At 43.3% G+C, this 24,290-nt stretch overlaps 1 protein-coding gene across 3 annotated transcripts in view; it reads left to right on the top strand.

Moving 5' to 3' along the window:
- The window catches only part of Glo1 (Glyoxalase 1), a 49,963-nt gene that overhangs the window by 10,606 nt on the left and 15,067 nt on the right, over positions 1-24,290 (top strand). For 2 of the 3 annotated variants that reach the window (XM_068380605.1, XM_068380604.1), the window contains exon 3: positions 15,083-15,306. In XM_068380605.1, coding sequence (XP_068236706.1) covers positions 15,083-15,306 — 224 coding nt within the window. Of the gene's footprint in view, positions 1-12,897; positions 13,044-15,082; positions 15,307-24,290 lie in introns of all 3 variants that reach the window. The other variant, XM_068380606.1, reaches the window with a different exon arrangement.

Genomic DNA, 24,290 nt, shown 5'->3' with positions numbered 1-24,290 from the left:
TGTAGTGGTTTATGTAGAGGAAGCTCCTGTAGCTTCCTTGGGGAGCACATTCCTTATTGGTGGCCCAGGTAGTGGTTAGTAAGAGGAAGGAGAGTTCATTCTCTCTCTTCCTCCTCTACCAGTATCTTCTCCCTCTTTCATTCCCATCATTGGACATTCTTCTATGAGAAGATGATAAAGAAGATACTGTACTTTAGTTGTGTGGGAACACCTTTCACTGAAAGTTTCTTGTGGCATTTGCTCCTCTCCTTTAAGATTTACCCGCTAATGGTCACCTTCAAGATTAGAAAAGCGAGTATCAGCTGGTGTTGAAGTTACTGGTGTTGCACCAGGAGCAGGTAAGTGATCGTACTCGGACCAAACATCGGCATCATAGGCTAGGGGAGTGTGTGTGTGTGCCTTTTTGGTACATGCTCATTGCTGTACAGTATGGTAATTGCTTGCTTATGGTGCCTTTGTAGTCAGTCAGCGATAATGTACAACCACCTGTTCAGGAGTATCATTCATTGGTGCCTCGTGCCATTACTAAGCTCCTGCATCAGGTGATTTGGCCTACATGAGGACCATTCATGGGTTATCTGACCTGGCAGTAGCCCCTCTAGAGGGCAAAGACACGTCTTGGACTATGTCTACGGCACCCAGAAGCCCCTAAGACCAGCGCGGCCTTGCCTTAGTCGAAGGGTCTCTCAGATCGCCGACTACTCCAGCTCTCTCCAGGCAGGCCCATCCTCTAAACTTCCTCCGCCGTCGTTCGTGGAGCAGAGGAAGCATTACGAGGTCTTCAATGAACCCCTTCTAGCACTGCCTCACGACTGAGAAAGGTAGCAAGATCATTCCTCAGACAAGAACTCCCAGCCAAGATGTGATTGTGTCTCCACGGTCACCTAGCATCCTTGGTTCATCTAGTCCCCGATAGCCGCCTCAGGATCCAATCTCTCCAATAGCGGCTAAAGTCTTACTTGGATTGGGATCAGACTAATGATTTCCCTTTCGTTCTAGTTCCTATGGGACTAGAAGAACAGATTGACCTCAGATGGTGGGTGGCAGACGAGAAGCTGCGCAAGGATGTTGACTTCATCCTCCCCCTGGACTTACGCTCTTTTCAGATTCACCAAAAGAAGGGTGGGGGCCCCACATGCTGCACCACACAGCCTCAGGCCTATGGTCAGAGTCTGAAGAGTACCAGCACGTAAATCTCCTATGGATGAAGGCAGCTTTCTTGGCCCTTCAACAGTTCCTGGCAGGTCACTCGGTGGTGCTGATGAGCGGCAACACCACGGTAATGGCTTACATCAGGGTGGTCCAACCTTTTCCATGCCAAGGGCCACATTACCTGAAATCCTTGATGGAACAGGCCAAAAAATAAGATTAATATTAGAATTATAATTCCTGGTGCAGTAACTGAAGGGGAGCACCTTCCCCCCAAGAGGAGAGGATTAATTTCCTTTATACTGTATAAGTGATTTTTTTTTTACCAAGTATGTAGATGCACCTGAAGAGTTTACACACCGTGTCATAAGATTTTCCCCCATACTTATTTGTATATGTATATTTTATTTTTCCGAAACAAGACACAAAAAAAAAAGGTAAAAATTAAAAATTCAAAGCTTATATATTTCTGTTAATAATTAACTTCAAATCATAATTAAAGTACATATGATATACATAAAGAGAAAAAAAGATGTTAAACAACTCAGATACTAGTATTTAGTAATACTTTCTAATCATAAGATAGAAAAAATAGAACCTTTCAGTTTCATTCCTGTTTAACTTCAAAATACTGTACAATCAAAGTAAATCTACACACACAAGAAGGGAAGTGTGTTAGATCATTCTTGTTTAAGCATTCACTGAAAAATTGCAGCTTTTTACAGAGACAATCAATATGTCCTACTAACTGGGAAACATTCTGTAATTTTCCTTGTAGTTTCATGTTTAGAACGTTCAGGTGGGCAGTCATTATGGTAAGAATTGCTTGGGAGCAAAGAAAGTCTTTATCGTGTAGCTGAATTTAGCAGTTTTGAATGACTAATATGCTGATTTTATAGAAATGGTAGAGTATCTTCCCACACCAGACTGTTTCCCAGCACTCAGCCCCCTATCACGTAATTTAGTGGTAGGTCACTGTACCCTGTGTTTAGTTTTTCCAGGAATGATATAAATTTTCTGTGCCTAAGGAAATATTTCCGCCTATGATTAAGTTCACAATACTGACAATAGTTGTCATCACTCATCTGCAATATTTTGCTTCATAAGGCCTCTTGGTGAATAATGCAGTGCAGTGTGATGCAATGCACTCCATTTTTCCTTAAAAGACCTACTAACCCCACATTACTGCCAACCATAGCTTCTGTACTGTCAGTTATAATGCAGGGACACATTTTAAACCCTCCATATCCATTGACCACGGATTTGAGGGAAACATATATATATATATATATCAAAACTTCTGCTATCATCATTCAATGACTGCATCTTGACAAGTTCTTCGTGAACCCCAAAATCTTCACCAACGGTGCAGGCAAATACGAGTAACTGACTTGTGTCACTTACAGCAGTGCTGTCATCTAAATCCAGTAAAAAGTACTTGCGATGTTTCATTATATTTTTAAGTTTCATGGAAACATGCTGATCAAATTCATTCACTCTTCTTACAACTCTTTGGTAAGAGAATGATACACTTTCAAATTTTTTTACTACCAGGTACATTTTCTTCAGCAAATTCTTGTGCTATTTTACTGCACACTGCTTTATTAATTCTCCACCCCTAAATAATTTTCTGTTTCTTATAAGCACCAAAGTAACTTCATATAAAGCCGTAAGATTAGCTGTTTGTAATTTTCAGAAGTTATGTAGCCCATGATTTTGCTGTTGATGTTTGCCCATCAAGATATTCAATATACCACTTCGTGATTTTCCCGTAATTGAGCATACTTTTCTTTGTGCAATGTCTCACAATGCCATTGAACATATTCCTTAAGAACAGAACCTATTTGATGGCACACAATATTCTTCTTCCAACTTCATATCATATGCTCTGTTCATATCACAGCACTTTCTTTTCTTACTTTGACTCAATATGGAAAGACTTTATGAACAATAGTGCTTAACTGCAAAACAGAGGCAAGCTGAAAACTATTCAAAACAGCAGGGGCTCCATTCCCATTCTATTCACGTGGTTTTCATTAATCTTGTTATATTTATATTTGTTATTGTTATTATTATTATTTTATTTACCATCAAAAGTGAAAAAACATTGGTATTGAACGCATGGTTTGGAGTCAGTGAGTAAGTGAAATTCTACTGAAATGTGTGATTTTAATTTTATTTCATTATTTATCATGGTTTTTTTTTTTTTTTTTTTTTTTTGTTAGTATTCAGGAGGGATCATTTAGGTCCAGTAAGGTTTCAACACATTAAATCATACTGTATAATTAGGTCAGTGTTGGAGGGCCACAAAAAATCCCCTCGCGGGCCTCATGGCGGTACCTTTTTGCATCCCCTATCTCATCTGGCAGTAGAGATGCTGAGATGGGCAGAAGACAAGTCGGTGACCCTATCAGCACGCTTCATTCCAGGCCAAAGGAATGTGCTCTCAGACAACTTGAGCAGAGTGACTTGGATAGTGGGCTCTGAGTGGTCTTTGAATCATCAAGTAACCAGCTAAGTCCTGACTTTGTGGGGTTTCCTGACTGTGGACCTATTCACAACGTCCCTGAATTTCAAGCTCCCGCTATACTACTCCCTAGTCCCGCATCACCAGGCTCTCTGGCAATATAAATTCCAACAATGGTGGGACAACATCGACGTTTATACCTTTCCCCGCTCTGTCTGATGAGATGAGTACTCAACAAAACCAAAACATAGGTCATTTTCTCAATGACTCTCATATGTCCGCTATGGCATCACACAGAATGGTTCCCGGACCTTCTGCAGCTCCTAACAGCTCCCTAGAGAACTCCCTCCACAACACAATCTACTCTAACAGCCACATGCGAACACCTCACTCAGAGAGGATTTTTGCAACAAGTGGACTGTCTTCTGTGGTTGGTGCATGGAAGGGGTATCTTTCTCCTCGATGCCACTATCCCAGCAATAGCAGAGTTTCTTGTGCACTTACGGGAGGAAATGCTCCTCTCAGTTTCGGCAGGGAAAGGTTACCACTCAGCCTTGAGTCTTGTGTTTAAGCTGAAAAGAGTAGATATTTCCTCTTTGCTGAAACTCTCTCTCATATGAAGTCATAAGTCGGAAGTGAGACCTCCTCCTTGAAAGGTGGTTCGGGTCATTCTGTCTCTGAAGGGTCCCTTATATGAACCATTACGCCAGGCAACAGATTGCTAGCTCACTCTAAGGACGGTGTATATTGTTTAGACTCAAAATCTAGGTGTTACAGATGCTAGATTCAATTCCTTCCGGATAAAGTCTCTCCATTCTGTAACAGATGACCCAGATCAACTGTTACTATGTCCAGTAAGAATTCGAGGTATTACTTCAAAAGGGCATCTGCAGCTCGCCCCCGAGTGCCAGCACTCTTCGTTAGCACAGGAAAGATCAAAAGGAGGATCATGAAGAACACCATCAATGCTTGGATTCACAACGTCACTGACCAGGCAAACAGAATCGTGACTCTCCTCCAACGCGTTGACCCAGAGTTCATGATGTCAAGGTCATTGCAGCGTCCCTGGCGGTCAAACGAAACTACTTTGTGGCACAGGCACTACAAGCGGGCGTGTGGAATCGTCAGACGACCTTCACTGCCCACTATCTGCAAGACATAACCCACGGGAACATGGAAACATTTTTCGTTGGTCCTGTAGTGGCTGCACAATAACTGGGCTAACACCTCTAGCTCCTTGATGGACAAGTAGCAGAGGGTTGAGGGCAAGGTTACCTGGGATTAGTCTGAATGAATGATTAAGAATGATTGGCTCCTTCTTTTCTTCATCTTCCCCTATTGGTGAATCAGCACCCAGGGTCCTCTACAAGGCTGACCTCAACTACCTGCATGTACTGTATCCAGTAAACCATTGTTCATTTTGTGTAACCTGATATTGTTTCAATACTTGTTGCGTCCCCATACCCTAATGTGGGCGTATTGAGTATGTCTTGGTAACCTCTGAAGATTCCTCTTAAAAACTCTTACCTAAACAGTCACATTGATAGTATCACGAGCACACAACTTGTGTAGGCCGCCGACCATGCATAGCATGATTTTAGCAAGGTGAAGGGTTTCCACCAATTCTGGGCAAAACATCCAAAGGGGAAAACCCCGGGTCATAGCCAAAAAGCCAGTTGGCAAAGACTTCCTCCCTCCTGTAAGGTAAGTCATCCCCTATAAATGGTGTTGGTTTGTATATAGTAGTGGAACAAATGACAAATTTGGAAGTAATTAGTATTTTTCCTAACAATTCAAACTTGTTGCTATTTATACAGATTGTCCTTCTAGCACCAGTCCCCCAGAAGTTCTAACTAACCAAAGTAAGTTGTCAACCCAGGTGTGGGTGTGAGCAGGTTAGCTGCTGCTGCTACTACTACTACTACTACTACTACTACTACTACTACTACTACTACTCTTTCCCCCCCCCCCCCCCCACTAGTTACTGGGTGGGTGGTTAACCCTCGCTAGAAATCTAATGGCTCTTCTTTCAGCTTAGCAGAAAGTGATATCCGCTTTAGGAAAAAATACAAATTACTTCCAAATTTGTCATATTTCAAGGTGATTTTCACATCCCTAAAAAGATAAGGCAGCCTAATCTGTATCAGGCAGGGTTTAAGGAAACTGCTGTAGAGTGGTGTTCAGCAATGGAAGGGAACAGTGTTGTATTTAAGGGGAAGAAAATTTGTAGCAAATTTGAAGCATGATTCCACTGCTTATGTCAGATAGTAATGTATAAGGATTAAGATAGTCTTTTATGTGTGTCTTTGGGCCATTGTAGCTATTTATTTTTTGCCCCGATGACTAATTTAGCAAGTGAATACTTGATTACAATTACTGGGTGTTTGTTCCATATTTGTAACTTAGTAATTTATTAATGATTTTTTTATTTTGAATTTTTTTCCATTTCACAATAGGATTTTGTTCCTGCACTTGATACAAAGCCTCATTCTTTACTATAGGAGATATTCTAGCATGAGTTGGAAAATACGGCAGAAAAACCTTAACAAGGTCATTAACGACCGGGCAGGTAGTTATCCACCTGTTAGTGGTGGTAGACCGCCGGTCGGCAGCTACTGTTTACCTTCAATCGAATTCTAGCCATTGCAGTGGTAACACTGCTGCTCCTGCTTTTGTTTGACTGACAGACTAGCCTTTCTTTATTGTGTTTTTGATTAATTCTATTTCTTTTTTCTTTGTTAGATGTGATGTCCTCTAATATGAGGAAGTGTCCCGGGGTTCCCCTGAAATCCTGTGGCACCTTTATGTCACCGCCGGAGGTGGATCCTCATTCCCTATGCCCTACGTGCAGAGGTCATAGGTGTTCTGAAGGCTCCCCCTGTCAAGTACTTAGAGAGTGGTCGCCCTCTCAGTGGGGAAAGTTCGAGAAGAGGAAGAAGAAGAAATCCAAGAGTGATTCGTTACCTCCAGGTTCGCCGTCGAAAGGTAAGCAGTCTTGGGCCTCTTCTTCGGCCTCTCGTTCTCTCCCTTCAGACTCTTTCTTGCCTCCCTCCTCCAGGGGGAAGTCGAGGAAGAGTGGCACCATTGATTTAACCCCCATTCCTCTTGGTCAGGCTGATCATGTTGCCTTCCCCAGTGGGGCAATATTTTCTGCCACCGGGAATGACTCCATTACCGCTTCCATTCCAGTTCATGTACGAGCGGTATGGCCTGCCCTAGGAGTTCCTGGTTTTCCTTCGGAGGAAGTTTGGAACCAGTTCCTCACGGGCAAGGTAGTGCCTCAGGTCCCTTCTGTTTTGGAACCCTCGGGAATTCCAGACCTCGCCTACCTCCCGTCAACTCAGTCAGCGCCCACGGAAGTTTCAGTGGATGTAGTAACTTTAGCTCCTTCGGTGCCTACTTCGCACTCTGTTTGCGCTTCTACAAAATCACAACGTCGCAAGCGCAAACATCGTAGTACCTCCTCCTCCTCCTCCTCCTTGTCATCGTCCTTACCCTCTTCAGAGGCTAGGAGGGAGAGAGAGTGAAGAAAAGGAGAGTTCGCTCTCCTTCACCCAGATGTTCTCGCCAGAGACAGGCGACATAGGATGAGACATCATCGTTCTCACTCTTCCTCGCCTTCTGTCTCTTCACGAGATGTCTCGCCGCGAGACTATAAGCACTCTCGTCACAAACCTAAGAAGAGCCCTTCCTCTTGTCATCATTCTGCCTTGCTATTGTCTTCCTCTCGTGAGGGATCATTTAAGCGCTCTAAGTGCTTCAAGAGAAAGAGCGCTATTTTATGTTCTCGCTCTTCGTCACAAGAGAGCTCTCCAAAGCGTAATAAGCGCTCCCTTAAGCAAAGTTCTTCCCACGATTTTTCATCTAATCGCGCCAGGAGCGCGGCCAAGGGCAAAACGCTCCCTGACCTCGATCCCTCTCCTTCACATATTAGTTTGAGGATCTCTGATCGCTCTAGGAGAGTCAGAAAGAGCACTTCTCACCTTCGGTCCATGTTATCAGAGAAAGAGCGCTCTCGCCCTTCAACATCCCAATCGCGCAAGTCTCCGGTCATACTTTCGCGGAGTCGATCACCTCGCCCTCGTGTTTCAGACAGGACAACTCCGGTTCCCTTGCTCCCTAATGAGTTACGGAATACTGTACGTGCTTCTCGAGAACCTCGGACTAAGATGCAGGGGTTTAACCCTTCTTCTATTCTGTTTAGAGGAGAGGGAAAAGGCCAGGTCGCCGATCAATTCGACCTCTACCTCCTCGTTCTTTAGACATTTCAATGAGAGGAATCTCTACGAACCCTACTAAGACAGTACCGATAATTCGGTCACCTTCTCTTAGACCGTCGACTTCCACGCAAAGTCAGGCGCTCGCGGCGGCATTATCCAGCGCTCAGCCTTCCTTTGTAACAACGGTAATATGGTCTCCTACTTTGCCGTTACCTCCAGACACTCCAACTTCTGTCGCCCTTCCTCCTGTAATAACTCGCGAGGAATTAGCGCAGCCTGAGGATTCCTCGGAAGAGTAACCATCAAAGGACTTAGAGTCCTCCTATTTGAGGGCTCTTAAGAATTGTGTGTAATATCTCAGGCATCGGCGATCTACGTCTGTTTCCTCGACATACTGACGCTCTAGTTTTAGACAGACTATGTCGTCTTCCACCGAACCCTAAGACCAGAATTGAACTTCCCTGGTCTGTTCACACTGCAGGCTGTCTGAGGAAGGTCTCGCAGGCGGTCTCGGGAGAAACGGGTTCCTTGAAGTCTCAGGGATCCCATAAACTTTTACAATTTCCATTTATGAGGCAAAAGCGCTTTTACAAGGTCAGAGACGCCAATCCTTCTCCTTTGACCCTGGATTCCTTCGCGGCGAGGCTCACACCTGGTTGCTCCTCGGAGAGACCCTCTACTCTTCCAGTCTCTTTCACAGCCACAGAAGCCTCGGTAATGGAAGCGACTTCAATGTCCCTTCTGGAGGCTTTATCTTGGTTTGACACGTGGTCTGGTATAGTTGGCTACCTAGCGAGTCACAAGGACCTGTCAAACCAAAACTCCATGCAGTCCCTTCAGGAAGTCCTAGCTGCTGGGGCCAAGACAATGGACTACCTAACTGCTACAACAGTGACCATGTGGGGCAATTGAGTCCTCAAAAGGAGGGAATCAGTAGTTTCCAGACTTCATAAGAGCATCGGTAAGGCCGAGAGATCAGATTTGAGAAAATCATATCTTCTACAACCTCTCCTCTTTTCTAAACAAGCAGTTTCCTCTACCTTGGATACTTGGAGGAAAGAGACGCAGGACACCGCGATGCAAAAGGCTGCCTCCTTTCGCATAATACAACAGCAGCCAACTCCACAACCTAAGACCACAACTGCGGCTCCACTCCCAACCAAGAGCCTCAGCCACCCCTCCTTTGTAGCCAAACCTATGGGCAGAGGAAAGTAGGCTCCTCCCAAGGCTAAAGGCAGAGGGAGGAACCCTAGACAGAAATAGGTTCTCAGCTCCCCCCTTCCAGTGCGTAGGGGGGTGCCTGCAGGGGAGTTGGAGGAAGTGGAAAGCTATGGGGGCCATGCGATGGACCATCAAGGTGCTTCGTTGGGGTTACCGCATGCCCTTCATAGGCTGTCCTCCGATCTCCTCCTCCCAGGTCCCTTGGAATCGCGGAAACAGCAAGCCCTTGCTCAGGAGATCCAGAGCATGCTTCTAAAGGGTGCCATCCAACAGGTCCCCAACACCTCCCCGGGGATTTTCAGTCTCCTCTATCTGTTAGAGAAAGCCTCAGGGGGTCGGAGAACAGTAATCAATCTCTCTACCTTGAATCAGTTTGTGAAGAAGACTCCATTCAAAATGGAGACAGCAGCCTCCGTGATTCAAGCGGTGCGTCGAGGAGACTTATGGCATCTGTGGACTTGAAAGACGCATGTTTCTAAGTACCGATCCATCGCTCAACTCGGAAATTCCTGCGCTCTCTGGTTCAGGGTCGAAGCTTCGAGTTCAAAATCCTATGCTTTAGCCTCTCGACCGCCCCACAGGTGTTTACAAGGGTTTTCGAACTCGTTTCCTCCTGGGCACACAAGCACGTGATACGACTGCTAAGGTATCTAGACGATTGGCTACTCCTGGCCTCGTCCAGGGAACAAGCTCTGGATCACCTGAGAAGGCTTCTCAACCTTTGCAAGGATCTGGGGATCCTTGTAAACGTAGAGAAGTCTTGTTTGATTCCAACCCAAGTCATGAACTATCTGGGTATGTCCATCAACACCCAGGTAGGGAGGGTGTTCCCTTCGGAAGACAGACTTCTGAGACGGGAACAATCCGTCGCCCAACTCTTGTCTCCACTGCCTCCTCCAGCCAAGTTGTGGCAGAGTCTTCTGGGCCATCTTTCCTCCCTGGAAAAACTAATTCCAGACGGAAGATCAAGAATGAGAAGTCTCCAGTGTCGTCTGAAGACCAATTGGTCCCATAAGAACGATTCCCCATTTATGCCAGTGGAGGTTCCAGCTCTGGTGATACAAGATCTTCAGTGGTGATCAGCCAGAGAGAATACCCAAACGGACATTCCCCTCCAAAGCCCTAATCCGAAGTTAAAACTCTTTTCGGATGCGTCACTACAGGGCTGGGGTTCCCACCTAGGCCCGAAGTTAGCATCAGGAGTCTGGTCTCCGATAGAACAAACTCTCCATATAAATCCCCTAGAATTGTTAGCAGCCTGGAAAGGCCTTAAATACTTTGTAGAAGATCTACAAGGACGTGAGGTGGTGGTGATGAGCTGTCTCGTACATCAACAAGAGACCTCTGTCTGCTATCAGTACAGATTTGCCAGTAGGCGGAAGGTCATGACATTTCTCTCACAGCCAGGTTTATTCCGGGTTGGAGAAACATCGTGGCAGATCAACTAAGCAGGCATCACCAAGTGTTGAGTGGCGAAATTGTCTTTGGATCCTCGAGTAGCAAAGGCAGTAATAGCTTTGTGGGGTTTCCCCACAAAAGACCTGTTCGCCACGTCTCTGAATGCGAAACTTCCCTGCTACGTGTCCCCAGTTCCAGATCACCTGGCAGCAATCCAGGAGGCCCTTCAATAGTCTTGGGACAACCTGGATGCATACGCCTTTCCACACTTTTGCCTGCTGAGAAAGATGATGAACAAACTCAGGATTGCCTGGAACTGCAAGCTAACCCTAATAGCTCTGGCATGGCCAAGCAGAGAATGGTACGTAGACCTTCTTTTCCTGCTGGTTCAGGTTCCAAGGTTTCTTCCTTCAGAACCCCTTCTGATGACGCAGTCACACAATGGTGTCCCCCACAGGAGAATTCCCTTACTGAAGCTTCACGCCTGGAGGCTGTCCAGTCACTCCTCAGACGCAGAGGCTTTTCAGAGAAAGTGGCTGAGTATATGTCCAGGCACCTGCGCTAATCTTCCACAAACCTCTACCAAGCAAGATGGAGAGTGAGAAAGTGGCTGAGCATATGTCCAGGCACCTGCGCCAATCTTAAACAAACCTCTATCAAGCAAGATGGAGAGTGTTTGCAGCTTGGTGAAGAGGGCGAGGCGTGTCTCCACTTGATCCCTCTCTTCCTTTAGTGGCGGACTTCCTTTTGTACCTCAGGGACGAAAACCTCCTCTCAGTCTCAGCAATTAAGGGCTATCGCTCAGCCTTGAGCCTCATCTGTAGACTGAGAGGGGTTGACCTTTCCACCTCGGAAGATATCACCTTGTTGATTCAAGGTTTTGAGAGATCTTGCCCCCTAGTTGAGATTAGACCACCACTTTGGGACATGTCCCTGGTCTTAAGCTCCCTGAAGGGTCCACCCTATGAGCCCTTAAATAGGACCTCTGACTACTTTCTGACCCCTTTCTGACCCTTAAGACCGTCTTCCTAGTAGTTCTGGCCTCGGAAGAAAGGGTCTGTGATCTACATGGTCTATCTTACGACGTCACCCATTCTAGAGGATGGGGGGAAGTCTCTCTCAACTTCGTGCCAGGCTTTGTGGCCAAAACTCAAAATCCTTCATCGGCCGATGAGAGGTTTCAAAAATTTCAATTTTCAGCCTCAATAAGGTAACACAGGATACAGACCAATTGTTACTGTGCCCAGTCAGGGCGCTAAGGAAATACCTGAAGCGCACCAGACCTTTCAGACCACGCCTCCATCATCTCTTCCTCAGTACCAACAAGGTAAAGAAGAGAATCTCTGGCAACACCATCCCTTTCTGGCTCAAGAAAGTTATTGCGAGAGCCATTCACAGAGATCTAGAGACAGCACAACCCAAAGCCCTTCAAGTTAGGGGAGTGGCTGCCTCACTGGCATTTTAAGAAAAATTTCTTAGTGTCCCAAGTCTTAAAGAGCTGGGGTCTGGAAACGGCAATTTACATTCACCACTCACTATTTGAGTGATGTAACACATAGGTCTCTAGACACCTTTTCTATAGGACCTATTATGGCAGGTGTCAACAGGTGCTGTAGCTACCTTACGCCCTTTCAGGGGACAGTAGCCATTGGTTGAGGATTGTGTGTTACACTAGGTTTTAAGAAGGACATCCATCTATCTTCTTCGTTTCCTTCTCCCTCCCATCTGGGTATCCTAGGCTATAGCCAGTTTCAGCTGGACTCGCCAATGGAAATAAGGTATGAAACTCATCTGATTCCTCTCACAGGGTATAAGTTATACCGTAGCCACGAGGTTTCCCCTTTTCAAGGTTGGGGGAATCCCAAGTATGAGAGAGTTTGAGTCGAATGTTCCTGACTCACTTCATCCTGAAATATTTGTTTCCATGAAGCTACAAACTTTCAGTTGTGCTAAGATTATGGGGATCTATAAAGAAAGAAAATTAACGGGAGATTTTTTCTTCTAAAGAGTCCAGTCTGAGGACTTATCTTCCCTAGGAATAGGGAACTCCTTGGCCACCCTAGCCTCAAGACTAAGTCTCCTATAGTAAAGAATGAGGGTTTGTATCAAGTGTAGGAACAAATGACAAACTTATAACAGGGTTTGTATTTTTCTTAACATATAAACCCAAATTCTTTACACAAATCTTCCCTCCATCACTGCCCCCTAGAATAGTCCTAGCTAGAATCCGATTGAAGGTAAACAGTAGCTACCGACCGGCGGTCCCCCACCGCTAACAGGTAGTACTACCTGACCGATTGTTAACGATCTTGTTAAGGTTTTTCTGCCGTATTTTCCAACTCTCGCTATAATATCTATAGTAAAGAATTCGGGTTTGTATGTTAGGAAAAATACAAACTCTGTTATAAGTTTTGTCATGTTTTATTCATGTCTAACTTGTAGATGGATGAGGGTACACAGTTGGTAGCTGACTTTAAAGCCAGTAGCTTTTATCCCTACCTCCAACCTGATGATTTCAACATTGACTTTGTTATTCAGAGGAGCTACGTTCTGTCAATAACAGGGCAGATCAGCTAAGTATTTTGGTGGTAGGTCACTTTTAGTATGTTATTCTATGAAGATCACTACTGTTTTCAATGATATTTTGAAACTAGATAATTTGGGATCTTTATTATTATTATGTATTTATTGTAACTAACAATTGTTGAGTGACTTTGCTTTTAGTTAGGTGATTAAAAGCTGCTTATCTTCCTGTCTGTCCATTGTCATAATATTAATTTTTTTCCTGATGTGTTTTGTCTGATTGTCTGCCTGTCTGTCTTCCTGTCCATCAGTGTATGTTATGTTTTCCTTGTCATCACAGCTTTTACACAACCGTTGAGATTTCAATTAGTTGGTCATGTGTACATGTGCTACAAGGGAGATGCTGTATATCTGTTCTTATGCATGTTATTCCATCCATGTACCTTTAATCCTAAACTGTGCACCTAAATTCATTACAAAATAGAATCTCATGTAAAGCTCTGCATGAAAAGAAATTATCTGATTGTCTGTCCATCAGTTGTCTGTGAGAACCTCCGTTACTGGGTAGAAGGGATTTCAGTCAGAATTATTATTGAACTGTACAGTGTAGAACATTATGGATAGATGTGCTTTTAGAAAGGTTATCCTTTTGTTTGCTCATCAGTGTGTTTTTCACGTACATATCATCACAACATTTACATGGTTGGAGTGATATCATTGCTATTGTTAGACACATTCACAATTTGATGCTTGGAAAGGGAAATTTAGGTTTGAGACTGGAGGTAAGAGTACTGTATACTGAAGATGTTCCTGTATGTTCATTTACAATTTTAGAATTAGATGATATTGGGAGAATCCCCACCAAAGGAATAAATAGGGACAAGTTTGTCAACAACCTGGATTTAATGAGAAGATTAGGAGTAAAGGAGAGAATAACCTTCAAGGTGTGAGAAGAGATCCTCCCTTTCTAAAAGTCTTGGGGAGGTTTCTAATTTTTGTAATCTGCATACTGTAAAGGGAAAATGTTTAAATCTGACTTTGGTGTCCACCCACGTGATGAAGAAAGAACCTGTATAACAATTACATAAGTACCTTGGTATACAAGTTTAATCTGTTCCACGAGCAAGCTCATAACCCAAACTGGTTGTAAACCAAAACAATATTTCCCATAAGAAATAAGGGGATTTCACTTGACTTGATGCATTACACGCTCATAATACACACACTCATCTTTAGAAGTTTGTAATATTATGATCAAATTATAACCCCAACATCAGACATGACTACAAGTTTATAATTCACAATAGAAAGTAGAAATTATTGATAAATTAAATCACCTTTTACCTTTGATGAAAGTCATGGTCGATGTACAGAAGATGAGAGAGAAGAAAGAGAGGGTTACTGCTTGGAAAAAGAATATCCCTCCACAATGTTGGGTAAAATATCAGAGTCCTCTCTTGAACAACTCTCACTATCACTAATTAAATCACTTAATATAAGCTTTATGGTTACTGTACTTGGTTGTCCTAATTTCATGCTTGCATTCAATTTTGTCACAAAACCTGTCTAGAGACAAATACTTTTGCCTTTTCTTTGAAATGGGTAAACATCACATGATCACTGCGTGTGTAGCTCATAGGCACCCACTTGACCAAGTTCATACTAACTGTCTCGCTAGTACTTGACCACAAAAAGTGCACATACAGAAGGAAATTTTTGCTCACAGACTCATAAATGTGTGTATACTGAATTGAAATATCATGCTCGTATTCCGAGTTACTCGTTAACCTAGGTATTATTGTAGATTGGTCGGTTCTACACATCATGCATTTTGCAAGTTAATGTTACAGGATTCTGTAGGTCTTGCTGTATTAAATTTCACAGTCATGGTAAAGTATAAATGGTTGTGAAATTGCTAAGGTTAGGTGAAAATTTGTAATAATTTCATGCAGAAATTGATTTGTATGTAGTACAGTACTGTTGTACTGTAATAAATTTTTTTTTTTTTTTTTTTTTTTTGAAATACAATGCTATGACTAAAAATTGTTTAGAACTTTGTATGTTGCAGTAACTTACTTTAAAATATTTTTTTCCCATCCTTTAGGATTTTATCTTCCAGCAAACAATGTTTCGCATTAAAGATCCCAAGGCCTCTCTAGATTTCTACACTAGAGTCATGGGAATGCGTCTCCTCAAAAAATTAGATTTCCCATCCATGAAGTTTTCTTTGTACTTTTTGGGTTATGAATTAGCCAGTGATATTCCAACTAATGAAGAAGAAAGAACAGCATGGTGTTTCTCAAGAAAAGCCACACTGGAACTTACACAGTGAGTAATGCCAAGTACATAATGTTGTAGATTTTATTTTGTTTTCAATAATGTTTCAATGTTCTGTTACAGTAATTCAAATTTAATAACTCAAGTGCACTGTTTAACAATTTAGTGTTAGCTTCTATACAGTGTGGTCTTTAGATTTAATACTGCAATGATGACTTTGGGAATTCATCTTCATTATATCTTAACACGCCAACATTGTATCCACTGTATAGCAGTCTGATTACATTCATAGAAGTTCAAATCTGTACAGGTTGGTCCAATATGTACAGATTGGCATAATTTATACTTTAGAAATTGAGAAATTCATACTTGCTCTATTTTTTCAGATTTTTTATTACTGTTTGAGTTTATATGTATCATAGGAAAATAAATACTAGTATAAGAATCTTGAAATTAGCAAAAAAGTAGTTAGCCAATGGTTTTCAGGAATAGAGTTAACATGAAGAGTGAGACTTTAATAGTGACCCACGTGTTGGCATTAAAGGAAATGAAGATGCTGATAAAATAGGCAAATCTTCAATTATTAAGAATAGACCAAGTATGGCAGTTCCTGTCAGGGATTTATTACCAAGAGGGAATTGTAGAAATTAACCTCTTGACCGAAGAAGAATTGTTGAGTAATGTTAGTGTTGTTGGATTTATGAGGACAGAGGAGAATGTAGTAAAAATAGGCCAGACTATTCAGTGTATGTGCAGGCAAAGGTATAATGAGCCATAACCAGAGAGAGGTATCCAATGTAGTTCTGTCTTGCCATTCAAAAGACCCAGTAACACTCATAACAGCAGTATCTCAACAGGTAGCTGGTGCCCTGGCCAACCTACTACCTCTTAATTGCTGTAAATGTTTCTTCAAATCAATCACTTTCTTCACCCATAGGCGTGTAAAGAATTGCCAACATTACCTGATCCTGCAATGCAAAAAACAGAATCTGGGATATTATTTCAATGATCCTTCCCTTATGTTTATAGACTATTATATAAGTTTCAAATGTAAGCTTGGCAACAGAGAGTATAAAGAACAAGTATATTCTGGATTTAATTAGCCTGCCTTGAGTGATTCATCACTTTACTTCTGATTGTCTTACTAATTAGTATTTGTTGAAAAATCTACTCTCGCTTGCTTCTATCATCAACCTGACTTCATAGGTAGTTCCTGAAGACAGTAAAATTTGTTTTTAAATATTTAACTTAGCCGGTGAATATATAATAGCTGCTGCTCCAGCGGCTCGACAGAAAACACACACAAAAACTCGCGAGCGATCGCTATGAAGGTTGCGGGTGTGCCCACCAGCGCCAACTATCGGCCAGATACCGCATATACATGTAAACAGACCCAATTTTTCTCTGTCGGCCTTAACGACAAGACGTATCAATACTCGCTGTATAACCTTGAGTTTTCTCAACATATTTGGTGAAGTACTTCCTTTTGGTTTGAGCTTTCGCAGTGCAGGTGTTTTATCTTCAACTTAAATCTTGAACTCGTTTTTGGATAGATTTAATTTTTGATGACTTTGGATTGTTTTTTGGACTTTCTTTGACTTTTAAATGGCCGACCCTTCCCTTAGTACGGAAGTGTGTTTTAGGCTTTTAGCAATTATCTTATCACGTTATAAATTAATTATAGATTTTCCTCCATATATTTTATATCTCAACCGCCTTTATTAGGCCTCTCCGATTAGCTTTCCATTTATAATAAACATCAAGATAAATTTTAATGATTTGTTTATATGCGACCTTTCCTGAGAGTAGGCGGTCCTAACTTGGAAACCGAAGTTAAACAACGTTGAGCCCTTTCAATCGTAAATAACTTTTACAGAGCAAATGATTTAAAACTTATTAAATGAATATTTTTTAGTAGATATTTTATGAAAGATTTTCTTTGAATAGTCTTCGTACTGTTTCAAAGATGAACTAACGTTTAGTTTATTTATGCTACGCAGTTTGCGCTCTATCGTTACGATAGAGAGAGAGAGTATCACGGTTTCACTTTGCAGAAAGAGTAAATCGATTCTGACGTTTTGTTCATTCTTCTTTCAAAGCTTAAATGTTTTAAATACTATTTTAAAGGAACTTTTTAATTGAAAAACCTTTCAGTTTTTTCCTTTGGTCAAATAACCTGTTTATTGACGAAAGGTAAGTGGGCTCTTCTCTTCGGTGCAAAATCAAGAGAGAGAGACGGAGAGAGAGAGAGGAGAGAGAACGTTCCGATCTTTATTCTCGTCCCAAGCGAGTAACGTTGTTCTCGAGTCAGTTTTTTTACTCTCGTCCCTAGTCTCTGTACGGGGAGAAAGGATAAAACGTTTTTAGTTTTTATTCTCGTCCCAAGGCACTGTACGGTGAGAGATTGAAAACGTAGTTTTGAATGAACTAGTGTTTAGTCTCCTTCCCAGCCACTGATCTTTTTATCTTAAAATATGTTTACTGTTTTTTGCTTGTATTAATGTGCTTACATTATACGACTGATTTTGCAATTATAACCTTTTGATGAGGGTAGAATTGCGTGCTTCAGGTAGAAATCAGTTTTATTCATACCTAATGTGAATTGTTAAAAAATTCTATTTCAGTGAAATAAGTGCAAAACAGAAAATCGTAGTGATAAAGTGATAATTGCGCAAAGTGTTATCAGTGTTGCGACCGAGGGTTCGTCTGTTCGTGCCTGTCGTTCGCCTAGTCCGAGACCTCTTGCAAGCTCCCAAGCCCAGGGGAGAAGTAATGTCGTACGACTTATGGGTTCGAGAGGACTTGATCAGCGAACAGACGTTCCCTCTATGGTTTCAGGCGTGTCTCATCAACACCGCCCCTACCATAAGACGAGCGAGACGATTTTCTCCTCGTCATCCGAAGGCTTTTCGCATAAGAAACCGTGGAACAAGGTTTCGAGGCCCTTTAAGCGAAAGTCAGTCCTTTCAGGACAGGTCCAGCGTCCTGGTTTTAACTATTAGGACAGCTCTGACCCTATGCAGTCATCGGAAGACTGCTCGCCGCCTAAACAAAAGCGTAACACAGGCTCCGAGAGTCTTTTTGTAGGCAAGGTTTTGCAGTCACAGACGTTACCCTCGTCTCTTACTGCAACCATTCCCGTTGATCCTAAATGGGTTGTACGGCAAGACATGCAGAATAAGCTTGCCTCTCTTATGGAGGACTATTCTGCTGAGCAGGTTCACGATGATCCTCGCCGCTTAGCTGATCGAGATCCTGGCCGTCAGCCGCCCAAACGAACCTTTGCTCGTCCTGTTGACGTTGACGTTACAAAGTCACGTCAGTCACGTTTTGTAGAGCCTCACTCGATGCAGTCCAGTGTTGACTTTCAGCCGCTTGTGGACGTTCAGCCGCTGCCGCATGCTCTTGTTGACGTTCAGGACGTTCGCCAACCAGCGAAGTTGACTTGTTTTGACGTTGAGCGTCAAGCACCGCAGTCAAGAGTTGTTTTGACTGCTCAGTCTAGGCAGTCAAGGCAGTCTCGAGTTGACGTCGAGCGTCCTCCCGCACCTGTTGGTTGTTGCTGGTCAGTCCTTTAAGCAGTTACATGACATAGCGTCCTTGACTGCTACTGTTGCTCCTTTGCGTGTGGACTCTGCTTGTCAAGCATTGCCACCACGGCAGGTCTCTCCCTTGCTTGAGACTCGGCTATTGTCGGACAAGGTTCCTTCAGATGAGGAAGTTGCTGTTCCCCCTCCTACTGATATTCCCTTGAGGACTCTGTCAGACGGAGAGGAGCCTAAAGCTGCTCAGCCCTCTATGGACTTTAAATAAATCATGCTGATTTTTAAGGATCTTTGTCTGGATCTTTTTGTAACTACTGCTCCTCGTTCGCCTAAACGTCAGAGTTTACACTAGGCCTAGCTACTTCGAAGCCGTTGTTTTATAAGCTAGTGCTCTCTCGCTCTTCTAAGAGAGCTTTACGTTTCCTAGGCGACTGGTTTATCACCAGGAGGAGTTTGGGGGAGACAGCCTTTGCTTTCCCTACTTTTAAGCTGGCTTATAGAGCGAGAGTCTGATATGATCGGCTTGGGAGTTCTTGCCTCTGCCCAGATAGACTTCTCAAACCTCATAGACTCTCCCTGGCGCCTGGCCATGAGACGCTCCAAGATTTTATGGTCGACTTCAGAGCTAGACCATCTCCTGTTAGGAGTTTTTTTCGAGCGTTTGAAGTTTTGCTGTACAATTATGTCATGCATAAACAAGGCTTTCAGGGATGGCTCCAATGATCTGACAGCCACGTTCTCTGCAGGAAAAAGTCCCTCAGGGATGGCTCCAATGATCTGGCAGCCATGTTCACTGCAGGAGTACGTAAGAGGCAAGTGCGCTCAATGTGTTCATTGTCAAGACAAACTTCACGATGAAGTCTACCAGGCTGTCTTGACAGCATTAATGGAAGGCGACTGGATGGTCTCTCTCGACCTTCAGGAGGCATACTTCCACATTCCTATACACCCGGATTCCCAACCGTTTCTGAGGTTTGTTTACAGGAATGTGGGGTACCAGTTTCAAGCCCTGTGCTTTGGCCTCAGTCCTGCTCCTCTCGTGTTTACGAGGCTCATGAGGAATGTGGCAAAATCCCTCCATCTATCGGGGATCCGAGCCTCCCTGTACTTGGACGACTGGCTTCTCAGAGCATCGTCCAGTCTTCGTTGTCTGCAGGATCTACATTGGACGTTGAGTCTGGCCAGGGAGTTGGGACTTTTGGTCAACCTAAAAGTCCCAACTGATCCCATCCCAGATTACTCTATATTTGGGGATGGAGATTCGCAGTCCAGTTTTTTTCGAGCTTTTCCGTCTGCCATCGTATAGAACAAGCCCTGCTCGAAGTCCAACTAATGCTGAAAAGAAAACGTTAGTTCAGTCAGGAGTTGGAACAGTCTCATAGGGACTCTCTCATCCCTGGAGCAGTTTGTCTCACTAGGGAGACTACACCTTCTGCCTCTCCGGTTCCATCTAGCCTCTCACTGGAACTAGGACAAGACGTTAGAGACGGTATCATTCCCAGTCTCCGAACCAGTAAAGGCATGCCTGAAATGGTGGGACAGCAATATCAGTCTGAGAGAGGGACTATCCCTAGCAGTCAAGAACCCAAACCACGTGTTGTTCTCAGACGCGTCGGATTTGGGTTGGGGTGCGACCCTGGACGGTCGGGAATGCTCGGGTCTGTGGACCTCAACTCAGAAGAGCATGCACATCAACGGCAAGGAGCTATTAGCAGTCCACTTGGCCTTGATGATATTTGAAAGCTTCTTCGAAACTAAGTGGTAGAGGTCAACTCAGACAACACCACAGCTTTGGCGTACATCTCCAAGCAAGGAGGCACACACTCCTTCACGCTGCTCGAGATCGCAAGGGACCTTCTCTTATGGTCAAGAAATCAAGGCATCTCCTTGTTGACGAGATTCATCCAGGGGGACTTGAACGTCTTGGCAGACTGTCTCAGTCAGAGGGGTCAGGTGATACCCACGGAATGGACCCTCCACAAGGACGTGGGCAAGAGTCTTTGGGCTACTTGGGGTCAACCCACCATAGACCTCTTTGCCTCCTCGTTGACCAAAAGGTTACCAACCTATTGCTCTCCCGTCCTAGATACAGAAGCAATCCACATAGACGCGTTTCTACTGGATTGGTCTCTTCTGGACTTATATGCATTCCCACCATTCAAGATAGTCAACAAGGTACTGCAGAAGTTCGCCTCTCACGAAGGGACAAGGTTGACGTTGGTTGCTACCCTCTGGCCCGCGAGAGAGTGGTTCACCAAGGTACTTCAATGGCTGGTAGACTTTCCAAGAAGTCTTCCTCTAAGGGTAGATCTGTTACGTCAGCCCCACGTAAAGAATGTCCATCAAAGCCTTCCCGCTCTTCGTCTGACTTCCTTCAGACTATCGAAAGACTCTCAAGAGCTCGAGGCTTTTCGAAGGAGGCAGCCAGTGCGATTGCAAGAGCGAGGAGAGCTTCTACCATTAGAGTATACCAGTCGAAGTGGGAAGTCTTTCGAGACTGGTGCAAGTCAGCATCTGTGTCCTCGTCCAGTACCTCTGTAGCCCAAATCGCAGATTTTCTTTTACATCTGAGAAAGGTTCGCTCCCTTTCAGCTCCCACGATTAAGGGCTACAGGAGCATGTTGGCTTCGGTCTTTCGACATAGAGGCTTAGATCTTTCCAACAATAAAGATCTCCAAGATCTCCTTAAGTCTTTCGAGACCTCTAAGGAACGTCGTTTGGCAACTCCTGGATGGAACTTAGACGTGGTCCTAAGGTTCCTCATGTCAGACAGGTTTGAGCCATTACATTCAGCCTCCCTGAAGGATCTCACCCTCAAGACACTTTTCCTAGTGTGCTTGGCTTCGGCTAAAAGGGTCAGTGAACTTCATGCCTTCAGTAAGAACATCGGCTTTTCTACAGAAAAAGCCACTTGTTCACTTCGACTTGGTTTCCTGGCCAAAAATGAGCTGCCTTCTCGTCCTTGGCCTAACTCTTTTGATATTCCTTGCTTATCAGAGATCGTAGGCAACGAACTGGAAAGAGTATTATGTCCTGTTAGAGCTCTTAAGTTCTATTTAGCTCGTACTAAGTCATTACGAGGTGGATCTGAGGCATTATGGTGCTCAGTTAAGAAACCATCATTGCCTATGTCAAAGAATTCTTTGTCATATTTTATCAGATTTTTAATACGAGAAGCTCATTCTCACTTGAATGAGAAAGACTGATGTTTGCTTAAGGTTAAGACGCATGAAGTTAGAGCTATAGCAACCTCCGTGGCCTTCAAGCAAAATAAATCTCTGCAAAGTATTATGGACGCGACTTTTTGGAGAAGCAAGTCAGTGTTCGCGTCATTTTACTTAAAAGATGTCCAGACTCTTTACGAGGACTGCTACACACTGGGTCCATTCGTTGCAGCGAGTGCAGTAGTGGGTGAGGGTTCTACCACTACATTACCCTAATTCCAATATCCTTTTTAATCTGTCTCTTGAAATGTTTTTAATATTGTTTTTTGGGTTGTACGGAAGGCTAAGAAGCCTTTCGCATCCTGGTTGATTTGGCGGGTGGTCAAAGTCATTTCTTGAGAGCCCCCAGATTAGGGGTTTGATGAGGTCCTGCTGTATGGGTTGCAGCCCTTAATACTTCAGCTCCTGGGAGTCTTTCAGCATCCTAAGAGGATCGCTGGGCTTCGTGAGGAAGACAGACTAATAAGGCAGAGTAATCGTCTAAGTCAACTTCCTTACCAGGTACCTTTATATATTTGGGTTTTGTTATGATATAACTGTTAAAAACTCTAAGCATATACGCTGTAAACTTAATTAACTCTGGTCTCTACCCACCACCATGGGTGTGAATCAGCTATTATATATTCACCGGCTAAGTTAAATATTTAAGAATTATATTTTAATTATAAAATAAATTTTTGAATATACTTACCCGGTGAATATATAAATTAAAGGCCCCCCCTTCCTCCCCGATAGAGACCCAGCGGGATGAGAAAAATTGGGTCTGTTTACATGTATATGCGGTATCTGGCCGATAGTTGGCGCTGGTGGGCACACCCGCAACCTTCATAGCGATCGCTTGCCTTTTATGAGCAATAGAGATAGAAGGAAAAAAGATAATTGTCCTAAGAAAAAAAGCTTTAAAAGATGCAGATTAATTGGATCCAAGCTACTTTTAAAAGGTGCCTTTTGATCCCTCCTACTTTCTTTCATTTTCCTTCACCATCTCCTCCAACCATTCCTGTTTGCTTTCCATACAATGTCTTGACCTCAATTTCAGTAGCAAGTTGATTCTTGCAAGTTTTTGTGAAGGATCTTGAGGGTGAAATAAATCATTTTGGGGCTGTTGAGCATCCATTCTTGTAATTTTGAGTGTGCAATATGCAAACAGCCTCTTACTTAGTTGATTGTCTATGTGGGAATGAGGATAGATTCAATTCTTTTTCAAACTTCTGATGCCTTCTTTGCCCTACCAGTGGAAAGTTAATTACTACTCCCTTCTAGCAAGGGGCTGAGCCTTCTGGACATCATGGGATACTTGGAGATTTCATTCATGATGTTAGTGTCAGTCTCCCCTGGTGTTCCCTGCCCAAGACCACCTTCCTTCCCTTTTCCAACCGTAGATCTAGTCCTTTGTTGTGAAATGACACACTCGCTACTCGGAACCTCAACCTCACGTAGTACATCGATACTTCAGACAAAGGGTGTGGTGCGACCTTGTCCAAGTTTTCCTTGTTGGGGTTGTGAAACAAGGAAGTCCTCCCTTCACATCATTCTTGCAGTAATCATTGCAATTTTCAAAGCCCTTTCACAGGCAGAGGGTGTAGTTCAACGGAAAATTTAAGCTCATTATGGCCAATATTGTGTCTCTATTCAATGGCATTTGATCCAAGTCCCTCTTGCTTTATGCTCAAGAGCTCTTTTGGTAAAAAAAAGGCAATGAACATTACTTAGTCACTGTTTGTACCTGGAAGATTAAAATTTGTCTTGCCAAAATCAGCTAAGTAGGGAAGGTCAAATCCTACCCACAGAATAGTTTCTTCACCATCAGGTCTGCTCACAGATTTGGAGTGTATAGATAAGTTTGGTATATCTTTCAGCAAGAGGTCAGACATTCACTCTCCAGTCACAGACTTTCTAGCATGGGCAGTCAATGCTCTGCTACATATCTGAAAAACAACTAGACTTCAATGCCTCTTCCCTGTCCACCATAAATGAAGTCCTGAGTTCAGGCAGTTGATGAACTCTAGAATGACCTTTATTTCACTATTTTGACTTGTCAGGGAATGGTTATCCAGACCTTTGGTCTGCTGAAAGACCCTTCTTGCTCCCTGTATTTTAGGAGAAACTAACCCAAACAACCTCACTACCTCAAGACTGCATCAAAACACCTTTATGCTTTTTCTGATTGCATGAAAATTCTCTACCGTATCTTCAGAACAAAAGAGTTTTATGAGAGTTTTAAGACTATCATCGCCTCTGAGAGACAGTCTAGCAATATGAGTTG

The sequence above is a fragment of the Palaemon carinicauda genome, chromosome 9 (assembly GCF_036898095.1).
Source record: "Palaemon carinicauda isolate YSFRI2023 chromosome 9, ASM3689809v2, whole genome shotgun sequence".
Lineage (NCBI taxonomy): Eukaryota > Metazoa > Arthropoda > Malacostraca > Decapoda > Palaemonidae > Palaemon > Palaemon carinicauda.
Note: the sequence above shows the minus strand (reverse complement) of the source record. Positions and strands in the feature narration are given on the sequence as shown.